Genomic DNA, 15,659 nt, shown 5'->3' with positions numbered 1-15,659 from the left:
TACATGACTATTTCAAATTGCAGTGATTAAAAACTCAGTGCATATAAAGAATTTAACACAATGCTGCCCACAATACACATTCAACAAATGTTAGCAGCTATTATTACTTTCTTACCATTGCTACTTTAAGTGCTCTAATATATTAGAGGTATCTGTCAAATTTCTGACCAGAAAATGGATCTATAAGGAAAATGCCTTAAGAACTTCTTACTGGAATGTTTCTAAAAGTTCCCATTAATTAGTCTTGCTGCCCACTACCCCAATCTTTTAACTTCCACTAGAATTGAAATTGTTTGATAAGAGACAACTAAAGATCCCTTGCCAAATTACTAATTGAGAATGCATTCTGGTCCACGAATCCCCAATACGTATTATTATTTTTAATTCTGCTTTCGGGATTAAAAAAAATTAAATAGGCCGGCGTGGTGGCTCACGCCTGTAATCCCAGCACTTTGGGAGGCCGAGGCGGGTGGATCATGAGGTCAAGAGATCAAGACCATCCCGGTCAACATGGTGAAACCCCGTCTCTACTAAAAATACAAAAAATTAGCTGGGCACGGTGGTGCGTGCCTGTAATCCCAGCTACTCAGGAGGCTGAGGCAGGAGAATTGCCTGAACCCAGGAGGCAGAGGTTGCGGTGAGCCGAGATCACGCCACTGCACTCCAGCCTGGGTAACAAGAGTGAAACTCCATCTCAAAAAAAAAAAATTAAATAATGAATTTATGACCTTAACATTAAGAATCTTTAGACAGTAAAACTTTCTTATTTTTTGCATTCATTATGAATTAATAGACTATAAAATGCATAATACAGAATAATAGGATATAACAGATTAATAAATTGGGGACTGTAATTAAATTTTTTTTTTTCAGACAGTTCTGCTCTGTTGCCCAGGCTGGAGTGCAGTGGTACCATCTCAACTGACTACAACCTCTGCCTCCTGGGCTCATGCAATCCTCCTATCTCAGCCTCCTGAGTAGATGGAACTACAGGTGTATGCCACCATTCCTGGCTAGTTTTTGTATTTTTTAGTAGAGACAAGGTTTTCGCATGTTGGCCAGGCTGGTCTTGAAGAACTCTGACCTCAAGTGATCCACCCAACTTGGCCTCCCAAAGTGCTGGGATTACAGGGATGAGCTACCATGCCTGGCCAAATATCTCTTTTGTTTTTAGGTATTTCTGGACTTGGAAATGCATAATACTCATTTGATGCTAAACTTTATGCTCCCTGAAGACAGGTGCTATCTGCATCTGGCTTGCTATTTTACTCTCACCATTTGGCACAGTGTTTCTGGCACTAAACATTTTCTCAATGAATTAATGTGCAAATACTCTTCAAGTTGTGAATCTAAGACAGATGACTATTTTAGCATATTTAAGGAACAATATCTCATTAATTTGAACACTCTTTTTAATTCACAATTCATAATTTTCACTTAGCTCTATACATTTAAAACTAGTTTACTGGCTGGGTGTGGTGGTTCATATCTGTAATTCCAGCACTCTGGAAGGCCAGAGCAGGTGGATCACTTGAGGTCAGGAGTTCGAGACCAGCCTGGCCAATGTGGTAAAACCCTGTCTCTACTATAAATAAAAATATTAGCAGGGTGTGTGGTGACACAGGCCTGTAATCACAGCTACTTAGGAGTGTGAGGCAGGAGAATCACTTGAACCCGGGAGGCAGAGGCTGTAGTGAGCCAAGATTGCACCACTGCACTCCAGCCTGGGCAGCAAAGCTAGACTCTGCCTCAAATAAAATACAAAATAAAAAATAATAAGCCATCATAAACAAAAAACACTGTATGTTTATTTTCACGAATTTTATAAAACATTTAATATATATATGTCTAAAAATAAACTACTGATGATATTTATTCATTAAACCCTTATTTCAAAAGACCTCTATTAGTCAATATAATGTGCCTTACTAAAGTTAGTACATACTTCTAACAGTGAAAAAACTAAACCGTCTTTTAGAATTTATATTTTGCCTTGCTTTTAGTCTTGCTTTTATATTTAGTTTATAACTGGATTAAAAGTTTCATGACGGCAGAAACTTCATCTCATTCATTATTTGAACGCTGAATTACTGTATTGCAAATCTCAGATACTCAATAACTATTTGTTAAATTGAAAAATTTTTAAATTGATACTTTTTAGAAAAGAATTTCTTGTAATTACATGTAACTGAGGTTTCACAGTACACCTTGTAGGGGGCTAATAAAAGCTGTAACTGTTCCTCTCTAAGTTTTCATATTAGTCTACGAGGGGAGGAAAAAAAACAATAAAAATGTTTATAAAACAGGCTCTAAAAGCAGAAAGATCACAATAGATTATTCCTTGAAGACAGAACCAACGTGCTGCTGAATGCCAGAAAAGTTATAAAATCAGTATGGATGCTAGAAATAAAACAGAAAATGCAGTCTTACCAACATGGCACCCAAATCCTTAAAAACTCTATTTCACCATAATTATGTTATTCTAATATCAAATATGAGTACTCAATAAAATGACTATAAAAACACAGTCCAGAAAGATAAACTAATCAGTCCTATTGATATTTATTAAGAATAATAATAAAGAATGAAATAGCTAAGGTAATCAACACACATTACGACATCAATTCTTACCTACGGCTTTCATTTGTTTTCCAATAGCTTGGCAGATTTCTTTGGCAGCTGCAATCTGAGCTTTTTCACCTAGCAAACTGCCCACAGTAGCTCTTAGGATAAAGGAAACACATCGTCTTGAGTACACAGCCTCCACATGTGTTTGTGTTGCCCGAGGATGGGAAACCAGATCAAGAACGTGGGACAGGAATGTGGCAAAGCTGCGCTCCAACCACTGACCACCCAATGTTGTCACAAAAACAACATACGCCTGTAAATAGGGGAAGGTTGACATCAGATACACTTACATAACTAAACAGAAATCAAAGATAAAGCAACTACAAAAATAACTGATAACAGCATGCAGAATAAATTATATTCGAGACTAAAACAGAGAAAATTTAAACTTGAGATCGTTTTACTACTTCTGGAATAGGAATTATTAATAAAGTATCTTTGACTAAAAAACACAGTTCTTAAGATAATAACTTCATGGGCTGGGCATGGTGGCTCATGCCTGTAATCCCAGCACTTTGGGAGGCCTAGATGGGTGGATCACGAGGTCAAGAGATCAAGACCAACCTGGTTAACATGGTGAAACCCCACCTCTACTAAAAATACAAAAATTAGCTGGGTGGTGGGAACCTGCAGTCCCAGCTACTCAGGAGGCTGAGGCAGGAGAACTGCTTGAACTTGGGAGGCAGAGGTTGCGGTGAGCTGAGATCATGCCGTTGCACTCCAGCCTAGGTAACAGAGTGAAACTCGGTCTCAAAAATAATAATTAAAAAAAAAAAAGATAACAATTCATGAAGAACATACAGGGACAGTAGTGAGAGGGACGGGAAGCTGAATTTAGCCTAGTGATCAGGAAGGTAACAGGTTACAGAAATAAGAAAACCATAACATCCTAAGTAAACATTGACTTTGAGCTATAAAACAGTTATGACTTTCTCTGTAAGTTAAAAAATTGTTCACTAATATTTTATAGTTTTTTCAGGATTAAGGTACAGTTGTGACTTTGACTGAAATTGTGATTTTTTTTTTGAGATAGAGTTTCACTCTTGTTACCCAGGCTGGAGTGCAATGGCGCAATCTCAGCTCACCGCAACCTCTGCCCTCTGGGTTCAGGTAATTCTCCTGCCTCAGCCTCCTGAGTAGCTGGAATTACAGGCACACGCCACCGTGCCCAGCTAATTTTTTGTATTTTTAGTAGAGACGGGGTTTCACCATGTTGACCAGGATGGTCTTGATCTCTTGATCCCGTGATCCACCCGCCTCGGCCTCCCAAAGTGCTGGGATTACAGGCATGAGCCACCGCACCCAGCCCGAAATTGTGATTTTTGACTATGATCACCACTGCATCTTATTAGGTGTTAATTATCATTACATCATTAACCATAACCTCTTATTTGGTGTTGTTATTTTGAAATTATAATTGCAAGTCAGATATAATCTTATAATTACACTGGTGATTAAACACTGATAGAAAATCCAATCAAAGCATGAAACAATATTTTTAGTTACAAGGTTGTTGTAGAATATTAAAATCTAAATGCTCAAGCTACCTAAATATGGTTTCAATGAAAACTGAGTTATTTTTATCTGATTTTCTGTTAAGCAAAATGTGAGAACTTTATTTAAAGATATTTACACAAATATAGTAGACACAGGCTTATTTATATTTTATTAAACATCTACTGAATTTCCATAGAAGCATGTATTTTGAATGTAATTCATTCATTTGGTAAAAGAAATATTTTGAAAGAAACCAGATAATATTAAAAATCTCTCTGTGAGCTCTTACTTGGTAACACTCTTCTATGAATTTTCACAAGTGATATGAACAAAATTCTTTTTTTTTTTTTTGAGACAGAATCTCCCCCGGTGGCCCAGGCTGGAGTGCAGTGGCACAATCCTGGCTTACTGCAACCTCCACCTCCCAGGCTGAAGTGATTCTCCTGCCTCAGCCTCCAGAGTAGCTGGGACTACAGGGGTGTACCACCAGAGCTGGCTAAGCTTTTTGGATTTTTAGTAAAGATGGGGTTTCCCCATGTTAGACAGGCTGGTCTCAAACTCCTGACCTCAGGCAATCCACCTGCCTGGGCCTCCCAAAGTGCTGGGATTACAGGCGTGAGCCACCGCACCAGCTAAAATTCTTTTACACATATATGTTACAAACCTGTGTAACTCCAACTCTCACTTCACGATTAACGGACCCTCCAACTTTTAACATTTCTCCACCGCTCTTTAAGAAACCTGACCCTCCACGTAGAAATCCTGTGGCCATGAGTTCTAAGACTTCATCAAATGTTGCTCGCTTCACATTTTGACGCATTACTTTCAGGAAAAAAAATAAAAGTATAAGTAAATATATTTCTGAGACACTCCAGCTTAATAATTCAAGTAACCATTTGTAAGGATATTTTACTACAATGGGGAAATGGTTTAGTTTTCTTACAACTTATTTCTTAAAATTTTCAATGTACTTGTAAACCCGAATTCAATTCTGAAGAAAAAATGCTTAGAAAAATGGAAAGAGCTAGAAATAAAAGCAATTCAACAGATCTATGTAAAATAGTCTAATAATAGTGGTAATACTATGTGTAACACAATAAGGACTAAGCATACCCACAGCAGATACTACTAACTGATGACAGTTCTCATTCCCTCCTGAGGTAGACACAAAAAACTTTTCTCAACACAGTGCCTTCTATATAGTAGTTACCAATAAATTATTACTGGGAATGTAGCTAGTTGCAGTGGCTCACACCTGTAATCCCTGCACTTTTGGAGGCCAAGGTGGGTAGATCACGTGGTCAGGAGTTTGAGACCAGCCTGGCCAATATGATGAAATCCTGTCTCTACTAAAAATACAAAAATTAGCTGGGCATGGTGGTGCACACTTGTAGTCCCAGCTGCTTAGGAGGTTGAGGCAGAAGAATAGCTTGAAACCTGGAGGTGGGGTTGCAGTGAGCTGATATTGTGCCACTGCACTCCAGCCTGGGTGAGAGGGCAAGACTCTGTCTCAAAAAAAAAAAAAAGTTATTGGGAATGCAACTGAATCGCCATCCTTGGAATAAAGCTTCATATTTTATGAAGTCCTTCCACATACAGTAGCAAATGCAATCCTAACAAAAATTCTGTAGAGGAGGTACAAAGCTCATGGCTAAAGAATGCAAGCTTTGGTATTTCACTGCCCAGGATTTGAATTTCATTTCTGACACAGAACAGTTTTTAGAAAATGAGTTACAGAATCTCTCTAAGCCTCAATTTCCTCATTTATAAAACAGTAATAACAACAGTACATATAATTCACAGGGCTTTGAGGATTAAATTTTGTAATATGCTTAATTCAGTGCCTGGCACATAGCACTTTAAAATATTACATCATTATCATCATCCACTGAAATAATTATCATTAAAGATGAAGAAATCAAAGCTAAAAGAAGTGAAATAGGGTTTCACAGCTAATGAATACAAGAAACAGGACTTGAACCTAAAACACCTGGTTCTCTTTCTACGATGGAGAGGTGGAGTAGAGGTGGGGACAAGACCAAGCATCTGCTCGCAGGCACCCAAGATGTGTCTATGGAACTGTGAGGCAAAGCAAGAGTAATTTGAAAACTCAATGCTGCCTCTGATTCTGTTTATAATGATAATCAAGAAAAATTAAAAATTAATACTGTGGTATAAATGAGGATCTACTCATCAAAGATTGAAAATAAGTAGAAAATAAAGTGCCAGATTCCAGTGCCTTAGACATTACCCAAAATCATTTTATAAATCTTATGTGCTTATATATCCAGCATATATAAGCTGGATATCCTATACATTATCATCACAAAAATGTGACTATATCAAGAAAAATGCCATTTGGGTTATTTCATTTTATAAAAAAGTAGACAACAATATCTAAAAATTTAAATCCATTACAGTGACCTATCTACATGTAATAACTAATTAGGCCTGTTAACGGTCTAAATCAAGGGCAAACAACAATACCTGTTGCCTGTTTTGGCATTAACGCTGTGGCCATGACTGTTCCTAAGAGTTTGGACACTGCCACTCGTACCCCATAATTTGAGTTTTCCAAAGCCTTAAAGCAGAGAGTGGCTATATTTTCCAGTTCAGCAGTCCACATAAATACAGCTTCATTCTGTAGTTCTAGTAGACACTGGAATTAAAAACAAAAAAGTAAATAACATCCTAGAACATCTGCTTCCAGAGATGGAATAGCAAGAACCAGACTCACCGCCTCTTCTGAGATAACCAAAAAACTCAACAAAAAAAATGAAACAACAGTGTTAAAGACACTGGACATCAGACAATGCAGCATCCTGAGGTATCCTTAAGAGATGAAAAAACAAGATGAACCCTACAATTGTCCCAGCCTACTGCCTTGAGAGAGTTTATAGGTATGGAGAAACATGTAACATTAAACCACCACATCAGGAGAGAAGGGTCTCAAATCAATAACCTCAGCTTCAGCCTTAAGAAACTAGATGAAGGAGAGCAAATTCAACACAAAGTAAGCAGAAAAAGGAAATAATAAAGGAAATTAATGACTAGAAAACTAAAAAATAATAGAAATGAAACCAAAGCTGCTTCTTTGAGAAGACTAATAAATTTGATGAAATTTAAATCCTAATTAGTCAGACTAATTAGGAAAAAAAAAACCAACAGTAAAAATATAAATTATCAAAATTAGAAATGAGAGAGGTCAAATCACTACATAGTCAACATATTTTAAAAAGTTAAAGAGAATATGTGAACAACTTTATGCCAGTAAAGTTGACAACTTAAAGGAAATCGACAATTCACTCAAGAAGAAACAGATAACCTGAAGAGCCCAATATTTATGTTAAAATTTGATTCTGTAGTTCAAAATCTTTCTCTAAAAAAAACCCTAAGAGATGGCTATACCAGTGAATTCAACTAAATGTTTAGGTAAGAAATAATGCCAATTCTATACAAACTCTTCCAGAAAGTTGAAGGGAACTTTCCAACTAATACTATAATGCCACTATCACCCTACTGCTGAAACCTGACAAAGACACTACAAGAAAAAGAAACTACATACCCATATCACTCAAGAACACAGATACACATTTCTAAACAAACTTCTAGCAACTCTAATACAATAATATATAATAAGGATAATATTTCATGACCAAGTGAGGTTTATTCTAGGAATGCAATATTGACTAAAATTCTAAAACTAATCAATGTAATTCACCACATTAGGAAACGAAAAAAGAAAAATTGAATCATCATCTCAATAGATGCTAAAAATTATTTGACAGAATACAAATAAAACTGGGGAAACATGAATAAGATAATAAATTATATCAATGTCAACACCCAGGCTAGGCATGGTGGCTCACGCCTGTAATCCTAGCACTTTGGGAGGCCGAGGCAGGTGGATCACATGAGGTCAGGAGTTCGAGACCAGCCTGACCAACATGACGAAACCCTGTCGCTACTAAAAATACAAAAATTAGCTGGGTGTGGTGGCATGTGCCTGTAGTCCCAGCTATTCAGGAAGTTGAGGCAGGAAAATTATTTAAACCTGGGAAGCAAGCTTGCAGTGAGGCAAGACTGCACTCCAGCCTGGGTAACAGAGCAAGACTCCGTTTCAAAGAAAAAAAAAAATCCTGGTTGTTACATTGTACTATACTTCTGGAAGATACTGCCATTAGGGGAAACCGAGTAAAAATTTAGAAAGTCTCCCCGTATAATTCCTTACAATTGCAACTACTTTAAAGTAAAAAGTTAACTAGAAAACAGCAATTACAAAAACAATGTAAGAAAACAAATTTAAAATAAAAGACATTTGACAAAATCCAGCATCTATTCCTGATAAAACCTCTTAAAAAACAAGAAATGGGTGGGGGGGAATAGAGGGGTATCTCCTCAACCTGATAAAAGGCATCTACAAAAAAAAAAGAAAGAAAGAAAGAAAAAAAAACAACAAACCAAAAACCTACAGTTACTATCACACTTAGTGGCAAAAGACTGAATGTTTTCCCCTAGCCAGTACAGTAAGGCAAGAAAAAGAAATAAAAGCCATCATCCAGATTTGAAAAGAAGTGAAATTATCATTATTCATAGATAACGTGACTGTCTATATAAAATATATAATAGAATCTATCAAAAGAAATTGATAGAGCTAATAAGTCAGTTTAGCAAGGTTGGGGGATACAAAAATCAACTATTTTTATACGTCAGTAATGAATAATTAGAAATTATAAAAATTTAAAAAATCAATACCATTTAAAATAGCATTCGAAATGTGAAATACTTAAAAATAAATCTGAGAAAGAATATGCAAAATCTGTACATTGAACACTATAAGATGGTGCTAAGATAAATCAAGGCCCTAAATAAATGGAGAGATACATCATGTTCATAGGGTAGAAGACTTAATATTGTTAGGATGGCAATTCTCTCCAAATTCAATGCAACCTGAATCAAAATCCCAGCATGGTATTTCTGTAGACATTGCTAAACCTAGACTAGGCTAAACAATTTTGAAAAAGAACAAAGTTGGAGAGCTACCACCACCTGATTTCAAGACTTACTATAAAGGTACTATAATGAAGAAAAGTGTTGTTGGCATCAAGATAGACAAATGGATCAATGAAACAGAATAGAGAATCCAACTTATACCTACACATATACACACAACTGATTTTCAACAAAGGATGCAAAGACAGTTTAGTGAAGAAAAGAAATAAAAGCCATCATCCAGATTTTCGACATGGCACTGGAAGACATGGATATCCACGTTAAAAATAATTTCTTGATTCAAACTTTGTACCATATATAAAAACTAACTCAAAATGGATTATACGTCTAAGTATGAAACTACAAAACTTCTAGAAGGAAACATAGGACAAATCCTGGGTTAGGAAATGTTTCCTTAGATATAACACCAAAAGCAAAAAATCCATATAAGAAAAATTGATACGTTGAACGAAATTCAAAATGTCTTTTCCTTACAAGGCACTATTTAGAGAATGAAGAGACAGGCCACCGATTGGGAGAAAATATTTGTGAATCACATATCTGATAAAGGAATATGTAAAGAACTTATAAAACTCTCTCGAAAGTCAATAATTTTAAAACAACCCAATAAAACAGTGGACAAAAGATTGGGCACATCCTTCTCCAAAGAAGATATGGATGGCAAATTGGCACCTGAAAATATGCTTATCATTCGTCATTAGGTCAATGCAAATTAAAGCCACAATGAGATACCTGTATGTATCCATTAGAATGGCTTAAATTAGAAAGAGCTTCGGTAACAAACAATGGTGATGATGTGGAGGAAGTGAAATTCTCATACACTGCTAGTAGAAATGTAAAACAGCACAAGTACTTTGAAAAAGTTTGGTAGTTTTCTGAACATTAAACAAAATCTGCCCTATGAACCAACTACTCCATCCCTAGGTATTTGCCGAAGTGAAATGAAAGCATATGTTCATGTAAAAACTTATATACAGATGTTCACAGTAGTTTTTTTTGTAATAATCAAAACTGGAAACAACTCAAATGTTTGTAACAGATGAGTGAACAAATCAATGCAACATATCCATACAATGAAATTCTACTAAGCAATAAAAAGGAATGCACTATGGATACATATAACAATATAAATGAATTTTAAAATAATTATGCTAAGTGAAAGAAGCCAGAATACACATATACACAAATGTACATGTCATGATGTGATACACACACACACACACTTCTAGAAAATGTAGCTAATCCATTGGAACACAAAACATAATTTAAATTTTTAAAAGAAAAAATCATTGACTGTTTAAGAGCAAGAAGGATAGGAGCAACATTCTAAATTGGTCAAGTACTAACCTTGGCCACTGCACATCGAACAGCCATTGACCTATCAGTCAGGAGAGACCTGGCATTCTTATAAATATCACGATGAGAGGAAGCTGCTGCACCACCCAGTCCACTTAGAACTTTCTGTAGACTCATCAAGATTTCACTTCGCCCTTGGGACTAGACATGCATATAAAACAAAACTGCTTTGTAAAATAAATTTCATATTTCAACAAGAACATACCAAGACAAAAGTTCTTTTGGTCTAATGGTCTTACCTCCAAATTATAAACAGTAAATAATAAAAAGTACAATAAAATTAAATATTCTAGAAAGTACCTGGAAAGAATATTCAATTCAATAATATCTTTCTAAAATATCAGGTTATAAGTAAATACATTCCAATGTTTCTATGACTTACTGAAGTACATACAATATAATGAGAACATGAAGACAGATTCAGAAGCTTCAATATTTCATCTCAAGGATCCAAACTTTTAGAATATAAAATATTAAGTAAAGTTAAGAAATAATATATAAACCATCCAAAAGAGGAAGCAGAAAACATCCAACACATTTTAAAAAAATGTCAGAAACAGAGCAAACCTTCAACTTCTTGTGACTAACTCAAACTCTTATTTCCATATTCTCATAGTGCTCACTCTTATTTCTAATAGTATACACATTGCAGTGTATCTTGATGCTTATTCACACTTAGATCTCTTCCACTAGATTGTAAGTTCTCTGAGGTCGGGACCATCTTTGTATGCTTAATGCTTGACAAATAATATGTCCTCAATTCTTATTTAACAAATGAATAGACAAATAGTTCCCAGAAGAGGTATCCAATTCTAATCCAATGACTGGTATCACTGAACAGGAAAATAATTTAGACACAAAACACATAGGCACAGGGAAAAGGCCATGTGACAAAGGAGGCAGAGATGGGAGAGATGTATCTACAAGCCAAGGAAGATCAAAGATTTCCAGCAACCACTAGGAGTAAGAAGGAAAGGAAGCATTCTTCTTTAGGTCCTTCAGTGGAAACATGGCCTTGCTGACACTTGATCATAGACTTCCAGCTTCCAGAACTGAGACAATAAATTGTTGTTGTTTTAAGCCACCCAGTCTCAGGTAATTTATTACAACAACCAGAAAATTAACATATTAGCTATGGAACCGAAAAAAAAAAAAAAAAAGGAAAGCCAATCCAAAAATACCATACAACTAAATAAAAAATAACAGGTAAACCTACTCATTTGTCAAAGAAAAGGATTCTTTCCCTTCCCCCGGAAATATAAGATAATGTATGTTAAAAGAAGGGACAAGTAATAATTTGAAATTACCTCCTTGCAAAGTAATATGAGTACCACACTGACAGAAAAGAAACAAACATATTTTAGGTGACATCTAACTCTTGTCACAAGCAAACACTCAAATAATATTTGCTGTAAAACTTACCTCTGCACTTTTCAGAGATTTCAATAGATTATTTACTGTTTCTGGAAACGCACTGCCCAACATTCTCCCCATTTTTTCATAAAATGCTCCAACACAAGCCACTGCAGCCCTGTAAGAAGTGCTAGTTTCACTGGTCATTGTTCAGGTTAATGATAAAATTATACTTTTCTCATTTTCAGAAATTAATTTGCATTTGTCTAGGATACTTTTTAATCCTTAATTAATTTCAACTTTCAAAAACAATTGTTTATCCTTCATAACTACAACAAATACTATATTTACACTGTATTCCTAGTAAATACTATAGTTATATTCTCATTAAGAATACAAAAAAATCTATTTATGTACATAATAAATCATATCCATTTTTTGGAAGGAAATCCAACCTTTTTTTTGGAGACAAAGTCTCATTCTGTCACCCAGGCTGGAGTGCAGTGGAGTGATCGTAGCTCACTGCAATCTCCATCTCCTGGGTTCAAGCCATTCTCCTGCCTCAGCCTCCCAAGTAACTGGGATTATAGGCACGCACCATCACGCCCAGCTAATTTTGTATATTTAGTAGAGACAGGGTTTCACCATGTTAGCCAGGCTGATCTCAAACTCCCAACCTAAGGTGATCTGCCTGCCTTGGCCTCTCAAAGTGTTGGGATTACAGGCATGAGCTACCGCACCCAGCCCCCAAGCTTTTCTTTTATGAAGACGTTCCAAATTATGTCAATCCTCAACAATTCCTTTCTTCTTTCATTATATATAACAATGTCAATCACTCGTTATGACAAAATTATATCATTTACTGTGTTGTGATCTGACCATTTTATGTCTCTATCTTGTTCTGCCAGCGGAAATGTAAACTTCAGGAACTGTGAGCAATGCAAAAGTACATCTCATACATCTGCATTGCTCACACTATCTGCCTCTTAATTTACAACTAATACTATGCTATTATTTGTAAACCTGTAAAATTTAATCTAAATTACATTAACAGAACCCTTGGAAGTATAAAGTAATAGAAGCACATTTCCTTTTTTTTAAATTTATTTATTATACTTTAAGTTCTGGGGTACATGTGCAGATCGTGCAGGTTTGTTACATAGGTGTACATATGCCATGGTGGTGGTTTGCTGCATCTATCACCCCATCATCTACATTAGGTATTTCTCCTAATGCTATCTCTCCCCAATCTCCCCATTCCCTGCTATTCCTCCCATAGCCCCCAGCCCCCAGGCCCTGGTGTGTGATGTTCCCCTCCTGTCTCCGTGTGTTCTCATTGTTCAACACCCACTTATGAGTGAGAACATGTGGTGTTTGGTTTTCTGTTCTTGTGTCAGTTTGCTGACATGATGGTTTCCAGTTTCATCCATGCCCCTGCAAAGAACATGAACTCATCCTTTTTTTATGGCTACATAGTATTCCATGGTGTTTACATGCCACATCTTCTTTATCCGGTCTATCTTTGATAGGCATTTGGGTTGGTTCCAAGTCTTTGCTATTGTGAACAGTGCTGCAAAAAACATACATGTGCACGTGTCTTTATAATAGAATGATTTATAATCCTTTGGATTATAAATGCCCAGTAATGGGATTGCTGGGTGATCCCACTGTCACTCACGTCAATAGTAAGTGAATAGCTGTAGGTATAGCTTAAAGGCAAAAGCAGGACATGGTAGTTAAGAGCAGATGCTTTGGAGTCTGGCAGATCTGTGCCTAAATCCTGGAAACCACAATCTAACAGCTATGTGTAGTTGGATCTTGGGAGCAGGCAGGTGGTCTACCATAAGGCAAATCACTCTCGCTCCAAAAAATAAAAATAAATAAAAGCTACATGATCTGAGCAATTTTCAGGTAAGAGAGGGGAACTAAATTTAGCTCACAATCATAACACATAACAGCAGAATCAGGGAATCAACTTTCACTGCTTCAACTCCAAATCTCATGCTTTTTGATACCCTGTAGGCTGGTAAGTTAAAAATGACTGATATCACATGCCAGAACACATTAGAGATTTCCTGAACAGGACCCATGAATTCCCTGGAAATACACATGAAGGTATAATCAATTCTACTTAACCAGAACTATAAAATTATGTGTATATTTGCTCAGTGGCAGTGAACTGAATCATCAAAGTATTAAATAGCTTCAAACTTCAAAATAAACTAGAAAGTACCAGTACTGCCTATTCTCCTCTATAACTTTTGAAGTCTACAACTATCCTAAACAAAACACAAAACCTAACTACAAAAAAAGAAAAAAAAAACCTAACTACAATGTATCCAGGTAGTTACCTAGTGATTCCAGGTAACTACCTAAAGCAGACCTAAAAACTAGCATCCAGGTTCTGAATAATTTTTCCATTTTCTCTGTAAGCTATCACACTGACCACAGACCCTTGAATGCTGACGTTCTAGAGTTGTATCCTTAGCTATCTTCTCTTCTCAAATATACTCCTCCTCCTCAGTAACTTTACTCATATCAAAGGATTCAGCCTATTCACCAAAACTACATTCCAAACAAATCTCTAAAATCCCAACTAGAATTTCCAACTACTTATTATACACTGTCATTTGGACCATTTATATTCCAGAATCAGCATGCCTAAAACTGACCTCATTATCTTCCCATCACAACTGGACCCACTTAGAGCTTTCATTGTTAGTAGCATGTCTCAGGTTCCACCTACCTGGGGGATTTTATGGTCCATAGTCTCCGACTAAGTTTCCTTGAAAGAAAAAAGAAAATTTCAAGGGTCCCTGTTGAAGTAAGTACTTACAATTTTGTTGGTAAGTAGGCCGCAGTGTCATCTTTATTTCTGATAATGTCATTGCATTTATCGAGTGTCTGAAAGACCGTAAAAGTATCCCCAATGCTATAAAGGGCTGCAAGATTTTTAGCTAACAATTTTCGTGTAGGTGGTCCAGGTGAGCTACTTATTAATCCAGTTAATTGTTCGACAAGTTTTTTCTGTTTTTCCTTTACATCTGTCTGTTACAAAAAATTTTTTAAAAGAACATTATTAAAAAAATATTTGTTACCTTTTAAACAGAATTAAAGTACTTAATACTTAAGGCACTCTAATAATTAAAAATCTATATTACATTAAACATAAACCATGAGAATTTTAAAGATAAGGAAAAGTTCAGTAAGAAATGAGCCATTCTTAGCTGGGCATGGTGGCTCATGCCTATAATCCCAGCACTTTATGAGGCTGAGGCGGGCAGATCACAAGGTCAGGAGGTCAAGACCATCCTGGACAACATGTGAAACCCCGTCTCTATTAAAAATACAAAAATTAGTTGGGTGTGGTGGCGCACGCCTGTAGTCCCAACTACTTGGGAGGCTGAGGCAGAAGAATCACTTGAACCCGGGAGGTGAAGGTTGCAGTGAGCCAAGATTGTGCCACTGCACTCCAGCCTGGTGACAGAGCAAAACTCCATCTCAAAAAAAAAAAGAGCCATTTTTTTTCCTATATTAAATATTCTCCTTCATTCTCCTCCAAAGCTAAAAGGTTAGGTCTAATAAAAGTGAAGACTGATTCAAAAAGTTACAAGATTAACTTACTAAGAAATAAACCAACAATCGAAGGATGCAAAATACTGGATATATTGGATGTATGGATAACTGATGTTGTAGAGCTCAGATAGGTTTCCCATGTAAAAGCAAAGTCAGTAGTTCATAAAGTTAGGTCAGCAAATGAAACCAAAAGAAACTCTGAAGAGCCCTAGGCAACAGGAAAAAAAGAATGCCCA

The 15,659-nt window shown here is 36.2% G+C and overlaps 1 protein-coding gene across 22 annotated transcripts in view; it reads right to left on the bottom strand.

The window, feature by feature from the left end:
- Positions 1 to 15,659, bottom strand: part of HEATR5B (HEAT repeat containing 5B) — a 111,833-nt gene that overhangs the window by 92,034 nt on the left and 4,140 nt on the right. For all 22 annotated transcript variants that reach the window (XM_035272809.3, XM_078349492.1, XM_035272810.3 and 19 more), the window contains 6 exons: positions 14,684 to 14,895; positions 11,917 to 12,025; positions 10,486 to 10,635; positions 6,613 to 6,784; positions 4,790 to 4,947; positions 2,632 to 2,881 (listed from right to left, as the gene is read on the bottom strand). In XM_035272809.3, the coding sequence (XP_035128700.1) occupies positions 2,632 to 2,881; positions 4,790 to 4,947; positions 6,613 to 6,784; positions 10,486 to 10,635; positions 11,917 to 12,025; positions 14,684 to 14,895 (1,051 nt within the window). The remainder of the gene's footprint in view (positions 1 to 2,631; positions 2,882 to 4,789; positions 4,948 to 6,612; positions 6,785 to 10,485; positions 10,636 to 11,916; positions 12,026 to 14,683; positions 14,896 to 15,659) is intronic.

The sequence above is a fragment of the Callithrix jacchus genome, chromosome 14 (genome assembly GCF_049354715.1).
Source record: "Callithrix jacchus isolate 240 chromosome 14, calJac240_pri, whole genome shotgun sequence".
Taxonomy (NCBI): domain Eukaryota; kingdom Metazoa; phylum Chordata; class Mammalia; order Primates; family Cebidae; genus Callithrix; species Callithrix jacchus.
Note: the sequence above shows the minus strand (reverse complement) of the source record. Positions and strands in the feature narration are given on the sequence as shown.